Here is a 24,114-nt window from a genome sequence, read left to right as displayed (position 1 = left end):
GAAGAATAAGTGACATGCACAAGAGCATTCAGGCTCATTAAAATACTTGGCAGGCAAAATAAAATACATAGGAGGAGGCAAGCAGAGCCCATGGACCATCAGTATGCAACAAAGAACGGGAGGAAAAGTAGGAAACAGGCTGAGAATGAGAAAAATCAATAGAGCATGGTCTCACATAACTCAGAGGAGAGCTATACTTACATTTCTATGAACTACATAAAAAAGTTTGTTTTTATCAGGCAGTAACCCAAACGCTGTAATACTGATAACAACAAAAACTCATGCTATTTGTTACAGAACTTGCCTAACCTAAAAATAAAGGTGATGATCCAATGGGCCAGATTTGTAAAGACTGGAATCACAGAAGCAAGTGGTCCCTCCAAGGACTGGATGTAGAAGTCATCCCGAAGGATCATGGTCATCTACTCTGTGCTGGCATAGATCCAGGAAAGGGAAGCTCCCTCGCCTCTCCACCAACACACATATACAAGGCACTGTAAGTGTTCAGTAAGTTCTATCAAATTGATCTGTTGTTATGCGGAGCTGAAATCTGGTTCCTTTTAGCCTAAAAGTCCCAGATTCCTCCCTCTCCCCCACCCCGCCTGCCAGAGACACAGAGATCATTTAATACTTTCCCCACCCACCAGTCCTTGGTATGTTTAGAAACAGTGACTGTCACTGTCTTCCCTCTGAGTCTTCCCTTCTCCAGATAAAATATCTCCACCTTCAACTACACCCCAGATAACTGCATCCAGATGCTGTCATCTCAATCATCTGTCTATGAACCTTCTCCAGTTCGTCAATCTCTTTCCTGAAACAGGGTCCAGGGAGAACACCACATTCCTAGCCAATTTATAATCCAGGGCTTCTTTACGCATCATTTTCTATTTCCGCAGTAGCAGGAACACAATTACATTTTATGGAGCCCTGTCTCCTGCTGTCCCTGTTTCCCTCCACACCCTCCAAGGCAGTCTGTTGTGTTTCATGGACAGATACATAATCTGGAGTGAGAGCTCCCATCAGCATAAAGAATGCTGTCCCTCATCACTCTATCGTTTTTGATTAAGATCACTCAGTTTAATGTACATTATGTCTTGTACCAATAATGCCTGTGCAATGCATCATGCTTCTTGTGCCACTTTCTAGACATTATCTTATTATGTGCTAAAACTGGAAAAGTATATTTTTTATACAAAGAGGAACATGAATATGAGGATGAATAGTTAAAGGCAGAGGGAAAATTGGAAATCTGACCCTTGAAAAGAGTGTTGAATGGAAGCATCCGATGATCTGGCTTTGAATCCAAGATCTCCCTTTACCACTAACTGCTAGTCTTTTAAAAACAAAATTAATGATCATAATAGGAAGAGAACCACTACCTATTAATAAATACCTAGTAGGTGCCAATCCTTGTAACAAGCTTTTTACGTACAGTATGTCATATGTTTCATACAACAAGCTTTTGAAAGATGATATTCAAAGATAAAACACAGAGTTGCAGCAACTTGCCCCATGTCACAAAATTAGCAGCTGGCATTTGGATTTAAATCTAATTCTGGTTGTCTCCGAAACTCAATCCCTTTATAGTTTCATATCACAATTTCCCTTAGTGGGTACTATCTATACCATCATCTATGACTTAGCAGGTAATTGGGAAAAAAAAAAAAAAACTCTTATAGTAATTCTATCTCCAAATAGGTAGAAGCAGGAACATGTGTTGCCTCATCTATGGGGTTAGAAACGCTGTGAGAGCAATCACACCAGGGCAAAAGAGTAAGGGACAAGAGAAAGGCCACACGCCAACCTTAGCGTAGGACATCATGTCTCGAACTGGGCTGAAATGTAGCCCCACAGCTCCTGTCATGAGCGCATGTGGAATATAAATAAGATTTCAAGGTGACAGTTCAACCTAAGAAAACATTGTTTTCAAGCACTTTTAATAACACTTTAGCAGTATTCACTTGTATATAAATCATGTGCTAATTTATTAATTAAAATAGCCTGTACTTGGCAACATTTTATTAACCTTAGTTTATGCTAATAAGATCAGTACTCATATTTTTTTAAATGCATCTCTTTATAATTACTCCATAATTCTAATTTTCTTCCAACTTGAACTAAGCCCTTACTAACTCCAAGTCACATTTTACATCTAATGAAAATAAGTTCAAATTACAATATTATAGGATATAACTTTGAGAAAGCACAGATTTGAGGGAGACACTATTCCCAAACCTAGCCATGATCAGAATCTCCTGTACACTTTCTTACACTAATTACTAATTCCAATGTGTCTCTGCAATCTACTGGATCAGAATCTCTAGGGATGGGATCTCTGGGGAATGGAGATTTGCAGCAATTGGTCAAAATATCAGTACTTAGGAACCAGTAACTAGAACATTTCCACCCTGCACAGGCCTATTGCAGCTCTTGGAAAACACAGGAGGCACAATACAGTGGGGGATGTCTCAAAAGCATGATCAGCAGTTACCTCATGGGATCCAGTGAGTCCCAGAAAAATTAATCGTAAGTCTCATTATTAACTGAGGACTTCTCAGACTTTATTTTCATGCTCTGGGTAGCCATTTTAATACCCACTTACTGCAAAGAAACACTATAAATACAAAATAAGACACACAAATACAATAAAAAAAAACCCTACAAATATAAAACCAGGTGGAGAAAATCATAGGGGTAGAGCCACATGATGAACAATCAAAACTTTTTTTTAAAGTTCTTTAAACATTGTTCTCAAGTGGTTAGAAAAGGAGTATCAAATAGATGACAAAACTGGTACCTCTTTGGTATCTGACACCTGTCGTGGACACTGTTAATCAATCACAGCATTTGTCTTTGTTTCAATCAGAAATAGCCTCAAAACACCTTCCAACCAAGTACTCAGGGCATCACTACCATCTGATCATTCGGGGAAACATATGTGCCCTTCCCTGGCTCGAATAGGTAGTTAAACTGAAATTACCATCTAATATTTTATACCAGCACACCAATTATAGGCTATACACCCCACAGAGTGGATACAGACCCCTAAAGTGTCTTCCTATGGTAGATGAGACCGTAGGAACAGCCCTCTTTGCTACCTCATCTCTCTAAGTGGTTTCACATTTATATTTTTGAATGGAAATATCCAGAAATCAGCTGTTAAGATGTTTATGATACACAGGTGGCACTCATATCATTCAAACCAACTGGTTTCTGCTGACAATAATTCAAAGTTTCATTCTGAATAAATGCTATTAGGAGAGACAAGCTGAGTTCCAAATGGTCTTTAAAATCATATGCAGCATTTGACTAAAAAGAATATACATGAGTTGGCTTCATTTCCATTGGTCAGTAGCACTACAGATTTTCTCCTATGGAGACTCTGGGCCACATCTCCACACAATATTTAGTGTTCTGGGGAAATAAGAGGGCAGAAATCACCAGGACACTTGGTTTCTGCCATGTTTCATTTGAAAAAGAAAATGATTATAATTCATTTATCTTTGGTTCCTATTAATGGCCATTCTTGGCTCCTTGGCTTCTACTGCAACTCCTCAAGTCATATTGGGTGGAATTCCACCCATATATTCAGGGTGATACCTGGTTCATCAGCTTGATTTCATCATACCGACAGCCCCAGTGATCAAACAATAAGATCAGAGAGAGCAGACCCACCTCATCATAGATGCTGTCATTCTTGTGAAAGTCTCCAGCCTTCCTTGGAAGAACGTGGACGTGAACATGCTAAAAATGTACAAGAAAGAAAAAAATGAAATGTGATTATCTCCCCCACATATTTCTAGACTTGACAGTGATGTTCCCATGAAACCCAATTACTCCACACTGGTTCCTACTGGATTATTTTTCAGAGGAAGATGATGTTCAGCTTCAGTATCTGAAATCTGTGGAGAATAGAAGCACAAAACAAAAGAGAGCAACTTGGTGGCATATAGGAGAAGCTGAGTGAAATGCCAGAGTGTTTTAGGGGGTCTGTGGAATTATTCATAGCTGTCAGTCTTGGCTGTATTTAGCTAGTGCTTTGAAGTGACAGCATGGTTTAAAAAGGTGACCACAGTGACTCTGAAAGTGACAAGAAATAAGAATTGGCCAACAGAGAATTGCATAAGAGCAAATAAGTGAGAGTAGCAAAGAGTGTGGGCCAAGTTACAGAATCAAGGTTTTCAAGTAAAAATCATATAAAAGAAATATAAATAGTCCTCCTTCTTTAAACGTGCTCTATGCACGTTCTAACAAAGCTCTATGCTTAGCATTTATCTCATTTCACTGCTCCGAATAATCACATGAACCAACTTCTACTCTGTTAGTCAATTTACAGATGAGGAAAATCTACTCCTAGAGTGGTCAAGGTCCCATGGGAGGTGGCAAAGTGGGTGTGGGAACCTGGGAACCCAGGTCTTGGGGCTCTTGGCCTCCCCCTCTCTGTGAGCTCTGCTGCTCATTCTGTGAGGTCGATCTATTAAACAGCCCGTGTCTCCAGTCCATGAGAGCACCGGGTAATACACATAGCAGTGCTATTATGCAGAGATCATGAATCAAGGCACATCGCATATCTAATTCAATATATTCTTCAAGGCTAAACTGCCATTTGAAAGTTTTACTTTCCAAATAGCCTCTATTGTACCTCAGCTAAAGTTAAACCTCACTCCTGCCCTTGAGCTATGTTCCCGCGTTTATTACAAACCGTGGGGAGGAATGTGAAAATGAAAAGCCTAAATGTAGAGAGGCAGACAAAGAATCAAACTTCGTCCCTGATCACGCCCACCCCTTCTTGATTACGGAGATCAGGCTCCGAGCTTTTCCAAAGGGCCTCTGGAGAATGTGAGATTAAGTGTCCCCGTGGCTTTGCTGCACAAGGAGGGGAAAAATGATATGCTATTAAGGCAGAGGCAGGGAACAGGCGGTCCAAGGTGAACGAACACAGAAGAGCTGCACATCGGTCCCTGAGTGCACAGTCCCCAAAGAAAGACATGTTTTTGCCAGAATATTCTCCAGTCAGTGATGATGGCAGTCCTGGATTGCTCAGCAACTAGGACGACTGTCTACTTAAGTTACCAAGACTGTGTGAGCAGAGGGAGGCAAGGGGAACAAATAAGCAAGGAAATAGAAATTGCACACAGCCCCTGGAACAATGTCTTAGGAGAAAGTACTAGAGGATGTGTTTGAGCTGGAACGTGCTGAAGGACATGGGCTGGTTGACTTCAAGGTGAGACCAGAAAAAGGCAACAGTACAAGGCAATAGCCCACCTCAGAAGGAGGCTTCACTCAACCCTTGCTTCCCAGACCTCAGCTCTCCTTCCCTCCTTTCTTTTTTTCCCCTTTATATTCTTGTCTCTTTCCTTCTTTTCTTCTATCAACTCACCCATCATCTCCCTTGTACATGTAATAATCAGATATTCCAAACCAGTGTTCTCTAGCCAAATGGCCTAATGGGAACCCTGGACTGACCATTTACTGGCCATGGCCCTTGCCTCAGAAGGGCCTGTATCTGTGTATCCTCAGCTGCAGCAGGGACTGTAATAGCCTCTACCTCACATGGTCATTAAGAGGATTCAAGTCTGTGAAGTCTGCACTCAGCAGGCTGCTTAGCACATAATCAGTACTCAATACATGTAGCTACAGCATTATTACTCTTATTTTTTTTACTTGTTTTCATTATCATTTTTTTAAAACCTTCAGACCAAGTAGAATCACATTCAGGGACTAGATCCCAGGCAAGCAAGGAAGATATTTAAGAAGCTCTTTGGGTGGGGCATGGTTCTAGTTTGTCTGCTGCTACAGCTTGTTGCTCTTGCTTTGATTAATGGTTTTCAAAGTTGAGCATGCACCTGGGCTTGATGAGACACAGATCACTGGGCCCCCAGAATGTGCATTTCTAACAAACTCACAGGTGGTGCCAATATCACTGGCTTAGACTCTCCATCTGGTTCTTGATCTCTTTCCTGCCAAATGTGACCAGAGTCACCAAGGTCACTCACTGTTTTGTCTGCCCTCTTGTGTTATGGAAGACCTATTACTAAATGCTCCTTGGCCTCCTACTGTCTGGTCACTCTCTGTGCCTTGTCCTTGAGGGTGTGGCTGTTGTTGTGCACTAACGATACAGGGCTGGATATGAACTTAATACAGCAAGGGAAACTTTTGGGTCCAGGACCATCCTGTGCCTCCTTTTCTTTATCTTGCTTGCCTGGGTATAGTGTTCAGGGCTATCTCTATAAGTTCTGTTATCACCCAGTCTTGGAAATGTCATTCCTGATCATTGGTAACCATTTGAGATTTACTGTGACACTGATGACAACAAACAGCTCACTATGTAGGTGATTCTCCCCAAGGGCACAGACCTCAATCCAGCCTGAGATCTTGATATAAATTCTTAAGTGACAGACTGATCACAAGATCCTGACAACCCATTCAACTGCTCAGAAAAGGGAAATCATGATACCAGCTCACAACTTCACTGTTGTGAAGGAATACCATTACCATGGCCTTCCCATAGAACAGTATTCCGATAAAACAAAAAAAATAAAAAATAAAAACAACCAAAGCCCTATGAACAGCACACATGGAGACATTTTGATAAAACCTGTCCTTAGTGAATTCACACTGAGTCTTGGTAATCACAACTTGCTTTTCTAAGTGGTAGCAAAATCTCTACTTACTAAAGCACTCCAAAATTTTGCCAGGGTTCATTTTTTTTTTTTTTTTTGCCAGGGTTCTTTTTTTTTTTTTTTTTTGCTGGGGTTTAAATTCTGCTAGGGTTTCAAGCAGTTTAGCTACTTGAGTTAGTATACTTCAGAAAAGCCATGACATATTCCACATCAAAGAAGTTTTTACAGCCAAGTAAAATTTCACAATGCTCATTAGCATATTAAGATACCAGACAAGAACCACATTAAATACACTTAATTAAATATATTCAATTAGCAACCAAGAAACTTATTTAATAATAGAGATCTCAAGGTCCTTATTTATATAACACCTATTTGTACTTTTCTAGTACAGTTTTTTATGCAAAAATATTTATAACCAGGTGCTACTCTAAGAACCAGGGATATAGTAATAAACAAGACAAAGCCCCTGCCCCCACAGAGCTACATTCCAATGGGTGATGCAGAATAAGTAAGTAAATATACAATTTAATTTCAGGTGAAGATAAGTGTTATGGAAAAAATGTAGCTGGCAGAGCTAAAAATGCAGAACTGGGACACTTAAACATTTGAAGTTTGGGAAGGAAAAATAAAAAAAGAACTCAACTGAAGGATACGATGAAAAAAGAGGTCAGGAGAGGGTCAGTGTTAAAGCTGAGAAAGGAAGGAATTTCAAGAGGGAAGGAATAACCATTAGTGTCAATGTTGTTAAGAGCTTGAGTTGGAAACCAAGGAGATAAACACTTAACTGAAAACAGATTCAACATCGTTAGAAAGTCATGAAATGCAAAGCAAAGCCACACTGAAATATCACCTCTCATTCAACAGAATGGCAACTAAGAAAAAATGAAAGGCAAGATAATTACAAGTGTTGGCAAGAATATAGAGAATTAAAGCCTTCATACACTGTTGGTGAGAATATAAAATAGTATCACAGCTTTGGAAAATAGTTTCACACTTCCTCGAAAAGTTAAACAGTTTCCATATAACCCAGAATTCCACTCCTAAGCATGTACCAAAGAGATAGGAAAAACATATGTCCACATGAAAACTTGCACATAAATATTTATGGGACTATTATTCATAAGAGCCAAATAGGGAAATGGCCCGAATGCCCACCAAGTAGTGAATGCACCAACAAGATGTGGTATAGCCAGACAATGGAACATGATTTGGCCATAAAGATGAATAAAGAACTGCTAAGTCCAAGAATTACACTAAATGAATTATGCCACATAAAAGAAGCCAGACATAAAAGGCCAGATATTGTCTGATTCCATTTACATGAAATGTCCAGAATAGGCATATCCATAGAGACAGAGAATAAGTTAGCAGTTCCCATAAGAGAATGGGGAGTCAGTTAATAGGCATGAAGTTTCTTTTGGGGATGATGAATATATTCTAGAATTAGATAGTCGTGATGGTTGCACAACTTTGTGATTATTCTCGAAAAACCTGGAACTGTACACTTTAAAAAAGTGAATTTGATGCCATGTGAATTATATGTCAATAAAGCTGTTATTTAAAAAAAAAATACTGATGTGGATTTAAGAGAGAGGAGAAGTTGAAGTAAGGGAGATAAATAACCACAGACAACTTTCTAAGGAAAAGGAGTCTTGCAAAGAAACCAATGCTGATACCGGCAGAGGAGGAAGGAAATCATTTTTTGGGAAATGCTGATTGAAGTTTCCTGAGCCTATAAGTTTCTACAATTATCATTATTATCTTTAGTACTAGAAATTGCTGTTAGCATTTATTGAGAGCTCACTACAATGCCAGTCCCTGAGACTACTGACATCATTTCAATGAAGCTTTCTAATACTCCCAAGAGGTGAATAATAAATGCATTATCATTTCTAGGTGATAAAATAGACCCAAAGAGACTAAACAACTTGCCCAAGCTTCTGCAGAGAGTGACCAAGAGCTGAAATCTGAACCCGAGTCTGTTGTGACACCTTAAGAGGCCACCCTGCTTCTTCCAAATATCCATTCCAAATACAAGGACTCCTCTTTGCCATGGCTTCTTGACGCCTCTCTCAAGCTCTGTGATTTCTCAGTAATGTCTTTGATCACATCTGCAAGTCCTCTTGGGATCATGGGATGGAACTGGCCTATGCCTCAAAACCTCAGTTCACTTAAAATGGTGTTATCTCCTGCATTCCATTTCTATCTTAGTCCTTCCTAGTTGGAAGCCATGCCAGTATAATATAGATAAACAAAGCTGTTCAATGTCAAGTCTTTGTTTCCCTCATTTATTAAATTTAAATGATCTGCATCAAGCAGGAGACCCACCTTTTCCTGGCCCACGTGCTTGAGCAAATTTTAGCTTTAAAAGCCCTATTATCTCTTAGTTTTTCTGCAAATGTGGGATCTGAGTTTTCATACCCTGACAACATTTTTGTAGTCTCTGCCTCTTTTGTGCTACCATGCTTCTCCTTCCCTTTTGAACACATCTACTTTACATCACACTCACTTGAGGATGGTCAGTGTAGTTACACTGGAGTCTTTTGCCCTTGCCAGAATGTAGTGTGATTTGGTTACAAGGGATACAATCATGGCAAGGAGAAAGAGCAGGGAAGGCTAGAGGTAGGGAGCTACCCTGTTCCATCACTAGTGTCCTGAAACCACCAGCTGCTGCCACATGAACCTCCTCGCTTAGATCAATGAGTGACCTTAGAAGGCAAATCTGATTCTAAAGAATAACAAAAACTACTGCAGATAATGGGCAGATAATGACGCCTCCAGTATGTCCACATCCTAATCCCTGAATTTGTGAGTATATTAGGTAACATGGCAAAGGAGAAATAGGTTGTAGAAAGTTTAAGATAGCTAACCCATTGCCCTTAAAATGGGAAGAATGTGGATGATCTAGGATTATCCACCCAAGCCCAGGGTAATCACAAGAGTCCTTAAAAGTGGAAGAGGGTGAACATTATCTAAATTTAAAACACTGTGCTTCATAGGATACCATCAAGAATCTAAAAAAATTCACAGAACGGGAGAATATTTTTGTAGATCATATATCTGATAGGGCACTGTATGCAGGACATATGAAGAACTATTACAGCTTAATGAAAGGCAAAATTCTAACTAAAAAATAGGTAAAGTAGGACTAGGCATTTCTCCAAAAAACATGCATAAATGGCAACCAGCACTTGAATAGAGTCAGCAGGCCACTCTCTCACAAGAACCTTACAAAAGCCAGCCTCCTGCCCTTCTTTCTGTTTTCCCAGTAGAAGTGGATGAGAATGCTTAGAACCAGCAGAAATAAGATTGCTCTGCCCAAAGCATGCTCCAGTTAGGGGGCCATATAATTTATTGTCTAAAGTGGCACGTTTGAGAGTAAAAAGAGACACTGTTCACAACTACACTGCCCCATTTATGGTAGGCCTAACCCTGGATTATTCCAAATAAACACGGACACACATTCACCCAAATACTAGGTGTTTAGTTGGAAAGGACAATGGTGTAACAAAGGTGGGATGTGACATCCACTCAACCTGCCTTAGAATCTCAGCTCTGCCACTGTCAGAGTTTGGTGATTTGGCCAATCTACTTGCTCTCAGTAAGCCCAATTTCCTCATCTAGAAGAACGGAGATAGTAGTAGTTCCCATTTCTTCGTGTTTTGGATGTGCTCATACATTTATGGCACTGTGCACAATTAGTAGTATATACTGTTCTCACAAACACGGTGGCCCACGGTATAACTGACAAAGACTTAAAAATGGATGGATAAATGGTGTGATCATATGACAGATGTCTAAGTAAAGCTTTTTACTTATGAGAAAAAAATAAATAGTGTGTTAGTGTTCTCTTTACAGAAAAGAAGTGGACTAAATTTGGGGAATTCTACAAACGAGTGATGACATAGCCCACATCCCTTGAGATGCTGGGTCTCCTTCATTCATACAGTTCAACTGACAGCCTTAGAATAATTAGGGTGATGTGTTTCTTTCTCCTCTCTGTTGCCCAGATTATATAGGTAAGCTACTTACATAAGAAGGGGGGGAAGAACCCAGAACTTCTTTTTGAGATTAAAAAAGCATGGCTCTATTTGGTGAAAACAAGATGTTTTGCCTTTTGGAAGTAAGGGAGGAGTACAAAGTGGACATTAAAAACCTATAGTAATTTGAGAATTAGAATCTATGAAGGAAGCCAAAGGAGTGAAAAACTAAAGGCAAGATAATGGGAAGGGAGACTGTGTTAATTCCTCATGCCCAGATGTTTCTCTCCACATGGCAGCCTCTCTACCACCATGCTTCCCTTTAATTCACTTAGTAAAGGAAAATGGAAGAAGCCACTTGAAATGTAATTGTCTCTTGCTGTTCCTGTTTGGGCCTATTATACTAACAGTGGGGAGATTCCTCATTCTGTTCTGTTTATTGCAGTAGGATTTTAAAAAGGAGAAGGAGGGGAGGTCCTTCTAGCACCTGCTTTCTTAATTGATAGTAATTTCCTTGCCCCCAAAAGCAAGTGGTTTTTAAACAAAGTGGGTACATTCTCCTCAGCAACATCAGCATCTTATAAACACATCATTAAGACAGGAGAGGTGATGGAACTAAGCAACAGCTCCTATTTCCTGCTCAGGGTGAACAGCCCCCATATGTCAGTCACCTTATAGTTTTCTTCTCATTTGCAAATAGTGCTTTTACTTTACCAAGACAAATGATAGAAAAGGCAAGTTGTCTTCCTGTGGGCTGTGTTTTGAGTTTGTGAGCAATGGGTAAGGAAGTTGTTCTACTTTTTATCTGTTCATTTTGTTCTGAATTTCAGTAGAAGAGCTTAAAACAAAGAAACAAAAATAATCTCATGTGATCCAGTACTTTGCTACGAAGATGAGCTACTCATGCTTGCAGTATGGAAGATGGGGGAAATTGATTGGCAAAACAGATGCATTGACACTAGCTCGTGTTTGCTCAGTTCTCTGAGATTCTGTTCTTGTGAAGGAGAAATTGAAGAAGAGCCTGCCAATTATTTCTACGTTCTCAGCTTAAAGCCAAAAGGGAAAGACACATACCCAAGCTCTCAGAGGGCAGTGACACTTTATACAGCATCAGATTCCATCATCTTGCTTTTATTTGACTTGAAAAGACCTTAATTTTTAGAAGATTTGAAATTTAAAGCTGTCTGGTCGCTAAAAGCTCCTTTAAACTCTCATTGTGGTTTGGAGCCATACATCATCAAAGCCGTGATGCTTAGATGATGTACTGCACCCATACATCATGAGAGCACTGTCCCTCTCATGATATATTATTATAACTTACAATTGGAGCACCACCATTGATGTATGGCTTAAAAACACAATTGTTAAGCCAAAAAACTGTACAGGGTCTCCACAAATTCTGGGAGGTTTTTTGTTTTGTTTTGTTTTTTTTAACTGAATTGGCTTTTTATCTTTTATTTTTTCTTAAAGTTTCTCACCTTAACTGGGACAATCTGGGCACACACACACACACACACACACACACACAAAAAAAAAACATTGTGCTTTTTCTGTTTCATGAAAGGCATACCAGTTGCTTGAGCATTGCTGATATCCTAAAGGAAGAAATTCATTGACAGGAAGGTCAGAAACCATCACTGTGCCTGTGTCTTTTGACAGACCACTAATTTTATTCTTGGCTGTATCAAGGTGTCCTCAAGGCCCTGCGAGCAGGAATACTTCCAGTGACATTTATTTTAGAACTACAAAACAATACTTCCCAAAGGAGGAAGGAAGAACCCAGTCATAAGGAAAACACAGGCTTTGGGGTTGTGGATGGTTCAAAATAGAGTATATTTAGCAAGGCTCACTAGAACCGAGCCTCCTTCTGGTTTAGAGTAGAAGCAAATTGTCAAGAATATTTTCAGAATTCCTGTTTTGTAATATAGTAATAATAACATTTACTGAATATTTAGAATATGCTAGCATTAGCCTAAGTATTTGATCTACATACTTCATATTATCCACGCAATAATCTTATGTATTAGAATACTGATTTTATCTCTACTTGAAAGGTGAGGCAAGGTGAAAGAATTTATAAATGAAGAAATTGAGGCCTAAGAAGAAGAGCTGAGTAGGTTTTCTCAGCTGCCAAGCCCAGGTATGACACTCATGATTGGCGCTATGGTATGAACACACACCAGCAGAAGTTATGAGCCAACCTCCCTATATGCTACTCACCCTTAGGATATTAAGCACTTCTGCAACCGAGTCCCATATAACAACAGATTTCTTATAAATCTTAGATCAATCCTGTATAAATGTTCCAAACTATCTTTTGGTTCATGATTGATTTTCAATGATAGGACAGCTTCAAGTTTTTAAAATTGTTCAGCAAGAAGAAAGTAGAATGTATAGTCACCACCTTTCAAAAAGTTGACAAATTCAAGCAAGATTTATAAAACTGTGATAAACCTATGCAAATATGGTCATTTTTATGGCAGGAGGGTATGCTCATGCAACAAGACAGGTGGAACTCCACGGGAGACTTACTCAAGGACAAAAAAGCTTTCCTACTAAGCCTCACATGCAAGAGATCTGTTTGCTGCTGGGTAGGAAGAGCACCTTAGTGACAACTCCAGTAAGATGACTTTAAAAAGATACAAAGAGTGTTTCAGGATTTGTCATCCTTATATTTTATCAGCAATTGTTGTAGCTGCTGTGTTTACAGTATATATCCTTGATAAGAAAAATTACACAGTGTTCCTTCCTCCATGTGGAGTTCCTTTTTTGTTCCTTCCCTCCCATTCCCTTCCCCCCCAATTTTTAAGAGCCAGTTCAAATGCCCTCCTCTCTGTGTAGCCTTCAGACTCCCCAGGGCTCCTCTGATTCTTTGTATGTATCTCAATGATTGCTTTTTAGTATAAAGTACCAATAATCACATGTGCCTCTCTTCCATTAGTCTGGAACTCTTGATTATTCCTCTTCATATTTCCTTCCCCCAATCCTACATTCCATATTATGTAAATGCTCGGTGGATGGACAGGTGGATGGGTGGATGAATGGATAGATGGATGGGTAGTAAGTAGGTGATTACTAAGTGTTCTTAATTTGTTAAGTTGCTTTAGAAAAAAACAAACCTCATATATACAGATTCTTGGCCACTCTTATCTTTTCCCTCTGCTTACGAGTCCCTGAACACATAAGGATGTGGTCTGTGCATAGCCATTATGATTACACCGCACATTACTTTTCTTTCTCATTGAAAAGAATTTTTTTTTATAGCAAAAGCGTAAGTTTGAAGGTCTTGTCTTTCCAGCTTCATATAAGTCCTTTGTAAAAAAAACTCCTCAAATATGCTTGAGTGTCTGGAGCAAATAGCTCATCCTGAAAACAATCAGCATTGCACGGACTGCCAAGGGGATGTATTCTTTGCTCAGCATTAACTTTAATAAGAGTCACTGTGGTTCTCTCTCAAGAGAAAAGAAGAAACCCACCCTTTCTTTGGATAGCGTGTGACCTTGACAAATTAATTCCAGGATGTTCTCTTTGCTAGAAAGACTATCTAGAATATGTATTTTTTAAAATTTATACACCATATCAGAACATTAATCCACAGAGTTATTCCCTCTGGGTATTTTTCTGTTGGGTATACAATAAAGGATTTGGATGCAAATGAAACAATTATGGCATTTTTCCTTGTCTTACTCATTCTGTGACAAATGCACATTGCTTTACTGTTTGCCATACACATAATTACAGTTCTTTAATTTATGTTTCAATAAAATGTATAATAATAAACGTTTACTGCTCCATGAATAAACATTCAAATGAAGCCTCTAATGGAGGTTACATGTTTTGAAGCAGCTCTGTGGCTTTCTAGAAATCTTGCCCTCTACTTAATGAGCATCATTTCCATAATCTGTGCATTATTGCTTAAGCCTCCCTTTAGGAATATTTTACAAAGTAAAAAAAAAAATGTGAAATATTATCAGTCCAAAGGGAAAAAAATGTTAAGGGGATTAGCAGCTTGTCCTGTTAAAGGGACAGGACAAGCTTTCATGTCCCTCTAGAGACAGTGACACAGTAATTATGGAAATGGTGCTTCCTAATTATCTTACTAGCCGAGTGCATCACCACCATAGTTTTCACCTTTAATATCTGGTTTAAATAAAAGTGATGAGAAGCCCAGAAAGGTCAGCCATGAAGGGCAAGCTTATGTTACTTCCCCTTCTAGTGCTAACAGAGAGACCAAAAGGCAGGCCTATAAATTCACCAGAGGTCCAGATACCACAAGATAGACGCTCTTGGGTGTGAAAACAGACACACGATTTGAGTATCAAATAATCACCCAGAAGTAACTGAATCCAGACAAGATCCTAAGTTGGGTTTCAGACTGATGGTGTCACACATTATTTTCAATGTGAGTTATTTTTCAGGAAAATTACTTAATATAATTTTATATCATTATCATTTCAAAAGGTTAATCTATTTCAAATAATTTTTGCAAATTGTGTTCCAAAAAGCAGGTGCTTTTAAAAATAACTAGAGCATAATGATATATTTCTTTTTTCTTTGTCCAATAGTGACAACTGGCTTGTTTAACCAGAGAGGAAAAACAAAAAAGGTGCCAGATAAAATCAAGGAACAAAGATCCTTTGCAGTGTGGTAAGATCCAGATACTCAGCCTCTGCAGAGTAGTGATGAAATGCGTCCCTTCACGACCTGTCAGCCTGCTTTATTGGTGGGTTGGCACACTATTTAAACATTGTCAGGAGGGAATCATTTTACATAGTCAAAAGTTGTGTTTCTTTAGTCTGAATAAATATTTGTGGGCCTGCATGCAACATTTGAGACTGTGCTATTCATTTACCATAGGAATAGCAGCAAAGCAGGGAGAGATTCCTAAGTGAAGCTCCCCTTCTCCCACCATTTTGTGATTTGTTGTGAATAATTAGTTCTTGCTTTAAATGTGACTGCAAAATCTTTCAAAGGAACATTCTCTTTCCTTAAGACTAGTTGAATACAAGATTTTCACCATTTCAATATGGCTATTTTCACATACGACTCCAACAAAATAAAACATGCAGCATAAATAGAATTTAGTGTGATCCAAATTTTATCATATTTCTCCCTTGGATTTTTTTTTCACATTCCACTTTTCTCTTGATACATATGCTTTCTTGTTTTCTAATGCTTCTGAATTTACAAATCAGGCAGAACCATCTTTTGGAGGGTTACGTTTTCCTTCTAACTCGAGTGAGCAGGTATTGATTTTGGAGTCATGCTTTTAGAAATGACATCCTCTTTTAAGATGGGCCAAATCTCAACCTACAGGGCTACTAAGTGAAGCTGCTACTTCTTACAAACCTTCTACCCAGATATGCTATAGAGAGCAAGAACTTCATAAGTGAGATTCTTTTCAAAGTAATCATTGTGAAATATACCAGAAAAATCCACCCCACCCAACTTCCTGCAACCCATGAGCACTGTGATAGCTTAAGACAGGATAAATGACTCCGATTAGGCCAATGATCCCCAGTTTTAGTGGGACCTCCTAAATCATATCTTGGTTTGGGTCTAGAGTGATGACACTAGGAGCATCCAGAGGACTGCATATCATCTTAGCCCGGCTCCCACACAAGGAGCCAGAGAGATTTGTGGGACCCTGTCTGGTGGTTTTGAGGCACCAACGATGAATGCTGCTAAGGCAATAATAATAAAAAAAAAAAAAAAGAAAGAAAGAAACAGGCAGTGGGGAAAGCCCTGGAACCATCTCTCATTTTTCTCATAATATACTTTATTGTTCAATGAGATAGAGTGATTCCATAGGCAGTGCCCAGAAATGAGATAACATGAGAAATCAATAATGTTTCCTTTTCTGGATGATTTCAGCAACTAAGGCTCTAGGATTTATGATGACTAAACCTTTTTTAGTCAGAATAGAACGTTTGCTAGCTTCCGTCTCCATGGCTCAGTGTGGATTGGCCATTGAAAAAGACACACTGCATCATGTCACTTAATCGGAACCCTCCTGTAGGGAAGGAATGGCAGTAGTACCCTACTGTTTTAGCAATGAATTTAGCAATTCATTTGCCAAGAATCTGAGACCTGAGATTAACCATGGTGGAGCCCTTTTAGGAGCACTTAGCACAAATGTTCCCTCATGGCAGGGTCAGAATTGGTTGTACAGGCAGTGAAGTGAGGTCAACAGTTTGGGATGATTTTCTTCTGCCTTTTAACGTCTTGTTAGTGTTAGCTGAGGACACTGTTGGGCCCTGACTGCTGCCAGTTTGGGCTTAATCCACTAATGTGATGAACCAACGGTCCATCTTTTAAAGTGAGTTATGCAAGCAGGCCACACCAGGCCCGTGGATGTGAAAGTTGGGAATCACATTTTGCTCCTGAGAAATGTCATGCCTTCATCAGCAAATAGTCCAGGTAGGAAGTGTCCCAGATACTGGTGAATGATGAAGTCTAATGGCCAGTGCACATTGTGAAGTGTTCTCCGTGGACATGCAGCCACCATGTCTAGATTTCAGGGCAAGCATAGCTTTCACCTTGAGCCTAGTGATGGAAGGTTCAGGTCCCCAGTCCTGCGTCATGGGTTAACCATGTACATGTTCTGCAGCTGGACCTCCTGGCCTCAGGCCCTGGTCCTGCCACTAACCAGCTATGGAGCCCAGACCAGTCACTCATCTCAGAGCTTTAGATTCCTCCTTTGCAACATGAACCCCTCCTCCTGGGGTTGCTGTGATGACTGGATGTACTAGTATCATGATTCAAAATGTGATACTATCGATTGGAGAGAGTTCATGAGGCTCAGGGCTATGCTCCACACACCATGCTGTAATGACTTCTAAAAGGACTGCCAGAAACCCAGGGGAGGAAGGTGTGTCTCCATAGGATACTGTGAGGGTAAGTGCCCCCAGACTCCCCCCTAAAATCACCCCTAAATGCATGAGGTGTGGTGTGGCTGGTTAAGGGGAGAAGGGCTGGAAACTAGGTGCGTGTGGTGGGATGGGGGTGGTGGAGGGAAGCATGAGACAGCATTACTTTTAATGAGTCACTTTCAACTGCCTAGAATTTTCCCTCAACTTCCTGGCTCCAGAACAGTCAGTAAAATTCCCTTAGGTTTGGGATCTGGATTCTTCTTATGAACTCTGTCTTGTACCCCAAAGTGGCCTCAGCCGTAAGATGTAGATCCTGACAAACCATTCACACCACTACCGTTGGGGAGGCTGTAGGGTCCTGATGGAGAGACTCCAGCTGCTGTTTCAAGCCTTACTCCAGGCTCTACTCCCCTCTACTCTGACACCTCATTCTGGTTGCAGCTACCCAGATGTGCATCTGTATTTAGCCTCTCAGCCCAAATCTTTACATGTGGCCCTTCCTCTAGGCAGCCCCTCCAGCTCTGAGGCAAACATCAGCCTTGTCCCCATCTTTTCAGAGATCTTCAGAATCCATATCCCGTGCCTCTCCCATAAACCATCCTCCCAACATTCCTGTGCTTGGACTTGATGCCCTAAACCCAGATTGAGCCCAGGTTGCATCTTTACCTCTTCACAGGCCTGGGGATGACATTTCTCAGACTGTCACTAAATATTCAACCAAGAATGGGGATGGTCAAAGGAAACTGCATTTACAAGACAGAAGAGACTTTTTCTTGAACAAAACAGAACAGCACTTCTTTCTCCAAGAGTTTTCCCATGCCATTTCCTCTAGAGCAGCACTTTCCAGAACCCCAGCTGCCTCGTTCCCCCTCTCTCTTCCCCAGCAACTCACTCCTCTGCTAGGACTCTCCTTAGGGGGCTCTGCCTCAGAGACTGGATATTTAAGTTGGTTCCAACCAGAATTCTGAGCCCATTATTTGGAGCAGGGACCTGCCCTCCTATTATGCTAGTAACAAGAAAATAAGGCATCACAATAAATCTGCAGGTGCATCCCTGGGAGCACATGGCTTTGTTCAGATTTTACTCCTTGCATCAGAAACCTTTGCCCAAGGCAGGCAGCAAAGCAGAAAATGGCAATTGGTAGGACACTGAGGCTTAAGGAAGGAGAAGACCGGCGAGTACCAAGCATTTTCAGGTTGACAGAAGTCAGGGTTTTTTCTTAGGGCTGGGATCATAGGGAGATTAGGCAGCTGGATAGGAGACAGACAAATAAATATTCTCAACCTCAAATAAATCAGCATGGAAATTGGAGGATTTATATCTCAGGGATGAAAAAGGAAGAAGAACACTAACACCTGTTCTATTTGAAATGTACCCCGCCCCTTCTCCTAGCCTTTCTCTGCGTGGAATATGAGAAGAGGGACTCTTGGGGACCTTCTCCATTGAATGTAAGTGGAAATCAGAGCAACTCCATTTTCCTCAGCTAATTACAGAAGCCACTTCCCTGCCCCCTGGGTAAAGGCAGCAGTACTGCCCTACCACACCTGTCATACCTAACAGTGGCTTTTTAGAGACTTTGCAATTCTTCCTCAAGCACAGATACCAGCCCAGGAAGGGAAGAAGGCTCTACCACAGGAATTCCTATATACCTAAACATCCTTCCTTGTCTATACAGTTGTCCTGGATCAACAGAACTTACCCATCCCTGAAAGCCACAGGTAGCCTAAGGAAAAGGACAGTGGGGACAGATGTGGTTCTGGCAATGGACTGCCTGTGTTGGAATCCTCATCCCCACTTATGCTTTGTCTGACGTGGGACAAGCTCTGACTTCTCCAGGCCCTGTTTCCTCATCTATAAGATGGGTATAACATCTTATAAATCCCACAGCATTTTCCCCCTGAGATTAGGAATACATGATATAAAATAAGTGCTTTGCAAAGGCTTAGTGCACTATAGGTACTCTTTAAATGTTAGCTATGAATGTCATTTTTATTCTATTGGTCACTTAAAAATATTTTTCACTTTGAGATAATTATAGATTCAAAGGAAATGGCAAAAATGGTGAAGAAAGATCCTGTGTAGCAAATCCTTCACCTAGTTTCTCCAAATACTGAGCAACATGGCATAGGTGGCGCCATGCTGCTGTAGCACCACATCAAGCCCAGGAAATTGTCACAGGTACAATGTGTGGGCAGCTCCAAGTCATCTTAGCATGTGTGTTCAGAAGCATAAACGCCACTGTCCTCAAGATACAGGACAAATTCATGAAGGCAAAGCCCTCCTTTGTGTCCTCTCCCAGTTCTGCTCTCCTCTAATGCCTTTCACCCCGGCAGTCACTAATCTGTTCTCTTTCTCTAAATGCTGTTATTTTGAGAATGTTCTATAAATGGAATCACATGATATTTGACCTTTTGAGGTTGGCTTTTTTTTTTTCCCACTCAGCCCTGAGCTCCATAGATGCTGTGGTATGTTACTCATACCTTCTTACTGCTGAGTGGTTTTCCATGATAGGGATATACCAGTTTGTTGAACCACTTACTCACCAAAGGACTTGTCCTGTTACGCTTGTTCACTTCTTACTGTAATCCTCTAACCTGAATATTATAAGTATCCATGTGTTATAGATGAGGATACCAAGGATTAGGGAGGTTAAGGGATTTGTCCAGAGAAGAACGACCTCATGATGCTATCCAGTTTTGGCTACTACAAATAAGCTACTCTGAATATTTATATATGAGTTTTTGTGGGCACATAAGTTTTCATCTCTCTGGGAAAAATGCCCTGAAGTGTAATTGCTGGCTAAGTATATGTTTGGTTTTTAGATTCCCACCAGAGACATTAAGTTTCTCTATAACTTCACCAGCATTCTGTGTTGTCACTTTATTTCGTCTGTTCTTATCTGTGTGTATGATATGTCAGGGTGGCCTTAATTTGCATTTCCCTAGGGGCTGTGAAGCTGGCATCCATCTTTTTAGTTCAGATGAAAGAATGAATACCAGGAGTGATATTGCCCCCAGGAATGGCTGGACTGGCTAGAGAACATGTAGACCCAGGCCCAAGACATAGGAACACCTGCATGTCAATCAAAGTAACATGAAAAAAAATGTAACCCCACTAGCTCACACATGTACAAATAGTCTGAGCATGTACAGAGGGCAGAGCAGCACTATCCTGAACTCACAGGCACCAGATACACCTGATGAAATCTCTAACATAAAGAACAAAGATACTTTGCAGATTCCAAATCTTTTGTGATGGAGCAGGCCTCCAGTTGACCAGACAGAGCAGCATCAGAAGCAACTAAGTAATATCTGTTAACACGACTTCATGGGTCTCCAATCACTAGCATCAACTTTCTCAAAAGACGTTGGTCCCAAATTTTGCCCTTAAGAACCCTCACTTGTAAGCCATTAGGGAATTTGAGACCTCAAGTATTAGCTCCCCATTCTCCTGGTGGCACCACATGAATAAATAACCTATCTTTCTTCACTGCAAAAGCTCCACATCAGTCTTTTATTGGCTTGCTGTGCATCAGGTGGATGAGCTCCTTTGGTTTGGTTATAGCTGCGATGTCAAACATCATTTTGTGTGCTTTGTTGCCATGCTATGTCCTTGTCGGTGAAATGTCTCTTTGTGTGTTTTGTCCATTTTCTAATTGGATTTTTCATTTTTTTCTATTATAGGGTTTTGAGAGTTCTCTACCATTCTAGATATGAGTCATTTTATCAGTAATGTTTTAAATTTCAGGACCCCTTCCCTGGTCCCTTTAAGCTGGAGATCATCTCTTCTTTCCCTAACTTCTTTACAGAGGTTTCACTTAGGATCTTTGTTCCATCTACTCTGACTCTTCCACAGATAGAACTTCTAGCCCTCTTACTCATCCATACACAGAATCTATGTCTTCCTCAGTGCTTACTAAAAGAGGGGCACCTAGCTGGCAACTTCATGAATGTCCACCAAGTGACTAAATGAAAGATCTCTGGATTTTCATTCAGTTACTCTAAGCCCGTGCCAGAAGCACAAACCATGGTTACCATGGATATAGAGGCTTGGGATAGATGTAAATCATTTAATACCATGGAAAGGATAACTAATTACAAGAAGAAATACACACACTCAGATGTGTTAGTGATTAATTTCTTCTCAGCTCCCACACTTCTAGCTAACACTGCAACACAGTGCCGTTTATTGAAGAGTATCTATTTATGCCAACCTGTGGCTCACATTTGGCTAATTAAGCACACATGCATTTCAGAACATGTGATCTGTGGGCTGTATTTACATATGAACATCATATTCAAAACACAGGCAATTGTTTAGCACCTCTAACCTATTTCCAGCCTTACATTTAATTAGTGAGAGTTGCTGAGGGGAATGGGACTTGGAATAAAACAAACAACTACCCTCTTTACAAATCACAACAATGCATAATTAAATAATGAGATACCTGAGCTTTGTAGAGTCGTTTTGCCAAAGAATTCAAGCTCCAAAGAAGACCAAGCCACAGGGGCACTCATGGGAGGAGTGCAGGTATGGAGACACAGGGGTGGACTCTAGCATTTCCTCCTGGCCCCTCTGTGCCTCAGGTAACTCCCCGGCTATAAAATAAAGACAACAGCACAAGGATCTTCCCCCCACCTCTCTCCTTCTCCCTCTGCCATGGATGTTCTATGGATCACAAGTAAATGAGAGAGACAAAACAAAAAACCAAATATGAAATATAAGAATCAAGGCTACAGTTAGTTAAGAGGATTTTATTATCTTGGTCTTACGTGGCAGAAGAAAAACAACTGCCATTCAAGGAGCCTTTCTGTGATCCACCCCTACCTCCATCTCCTGTTCATACATCTCAGCCACCTTGACTTTCTTCCCTTCCCCATGATACCAGGCACACTCTGGTCCTGGGGATTCCATAATTGCAAATGGTCCCTCCTCAGAGAAGCTTTCTCGAGGCATCCTCCAATCAAAACTGCTACCCACTTCCATTTTATATCATCTCTTTAAATTTCTTCCCATTTCATACTACCATCTGAAAGGATTGTGTTTATTCATTTCTTTGCTTTCTTTCTCCATTCCCTACTACTCTCCAGAATGAGAAATACCCAACTATGACCTCAGATGAATTCTCTGTGATCCCCTGATTTGCTCTGGGACAGACATCTTGGGCACTGGGAGAAAATCTTCTTTCATTTTACATACTTTGGAAAACATTTTCAGTTCTAACACTGGGAGTCATTGTCCTCAAGCTGAGTTTTCAAGATCTCCCAGGATTCTCCAGCTCATAAATAAGACAACTAGTTTGATAGTAGCAATCATAGGAACAGTATTATATTGGACTATATGAAATGGCTGAGATTTGCTGTTTTGACATGACCAATTTCATTCGGTTCAACACGGTAACAAGTAGAGCAGAATGAGGCTTTGCTAGGTACCTGGCTTTGTATTAAGAGTTTGATGTCATGTTAAGCTTGTTAACTTCTTACTGTAATCCTCTAACCTGAGTGTTATAAGTATCCATGTGTTATAGATGAGGATACCAAGGATTAGGGAGGTTAAGGGATCTGTCCAGAGAAGAAGTGGTATCAGGCTACAAATCCAACCCTATATGATCCTGGAGAAAATCATATGCATTCCCTTCCAAGAGAATAGTGTGCACTTAGCTGGGTTCATAGCTCAGAAAGAAGACAACCTCTAAACCAGGATGGTGGGCTACAAGATCTGATGGTCTCTCCCCTTGGCTGAAGGTTTAGACATGGCTGGAGGGCCATAGGTATTCAGAGGACTAGAGGTGAGCAAGGCATTATATGTCTGGGTCATCATCAGACCTAATGTCTAGGTCATCATCAGAGTTCTTGGGGTAAAAGACAATCAGCAGAAAGTGCTTAAATACATTTTTGATACTCAATTTCATTTACAACTTATTTTTCTCTTGGAAGCAGTGGTTGTAGCCAAGAAAGCTATCAACTCACATGATTTGGGAGGGTCAGTGTAACTTAGGACCTGCCACAACAGCAGTGGCCATGGAATCCTGGAGGACAGAACACAGAAGAGCAACCTCTGTTACTCTCTTTTCTCTCCTGGGCAAAGCCCTTTTGCCCAGTTATCCCAAGTTACCTCACCCCTCTCATCCCTATTATTTTCCTGGCTCACCTCCCTTCAACCACAACCTTTGCTTCTCAAAGCTAAGAAATAGGACTGGTCTTCTCCTGCCCCCAGTGTTCCTGAGAATACTGATCTATAAACTTTACTCAGTAGTCCCCTCCTTTAAAATTGAGTCATTGGATATATCAAGCCCTTTCTTTATAGCTTTGCTAATATCACTGGCAGCCTCCAGTTACCTCCCCCAAATTTCTCTCTCAGGGGACATTCTCATGGTCTTCATCTCTGCCTGGCCCAGGATCTTGTTCTGGGTATCCAAAGTGTTAGAACAAATGACTGATTCCATAGCCTCACCTAGAAATTCCTAGGTTCCTTATACATGAAGTCAATTTTAAGGCCTTCCAATTTAATTACTACTCTTATAGTGTTCTGATGTAGATTTTACTGTTAATTAATTATGGTGAGGCCAACAGATCAGGAAACAATGGCCATTGAAAGTACAGTCTGTTATCCTTACAGACTCCAAAGCAGATAGGG

At 40.5% G+C, this 24,114-nt stretch overlaps 1 protein-coding gene across 2 annotated transcripts in view; it reads right to left on the bottom strand.

Moving 5' to 3' along the window:
- FHIT (fragile histidine triad diadenosine triphosphatase) overlaps positions 1-24,114 on the bottom strand; it is a 1,445,250-nt gene that overhangs the window by 177,319 nt on the left and 1,243,817 nt on the right. For both annotated transcript variants that reach the window (NM_001308549.1, NM_001142257.1), the window contains one exon: positions 3,676-3,744. In NM_001308549.1, coding sequence (NP_001295478.1) covers positions 3,676-3,744 — 69 coding nt within the window. The remainder of the gene's footprint in view (positions 1-3,675; positions 3,745-24,114) is intronic.

Source organism: Canis lupus, chromosome 20 (genome assembly GCF_011100685.1).
Source record: "Canis lupus familiaris isolate Mischka breed German Shepherd chromosome 20, alternate assembly UU_Cfam_GSD_1.0, whole genome shotgun sequence".
NCBI classification, from domain to species: Eukaryota; Metazoa; Chordata; class Mammalia; order Carnivora; family Canidae; genus Canis; species Canis lupus.
The sequence above is the reverse complement of the archived record's forward strand: the minus strand, read 5'-3'. Positions and strand labels throughout refer to the sequence as shown.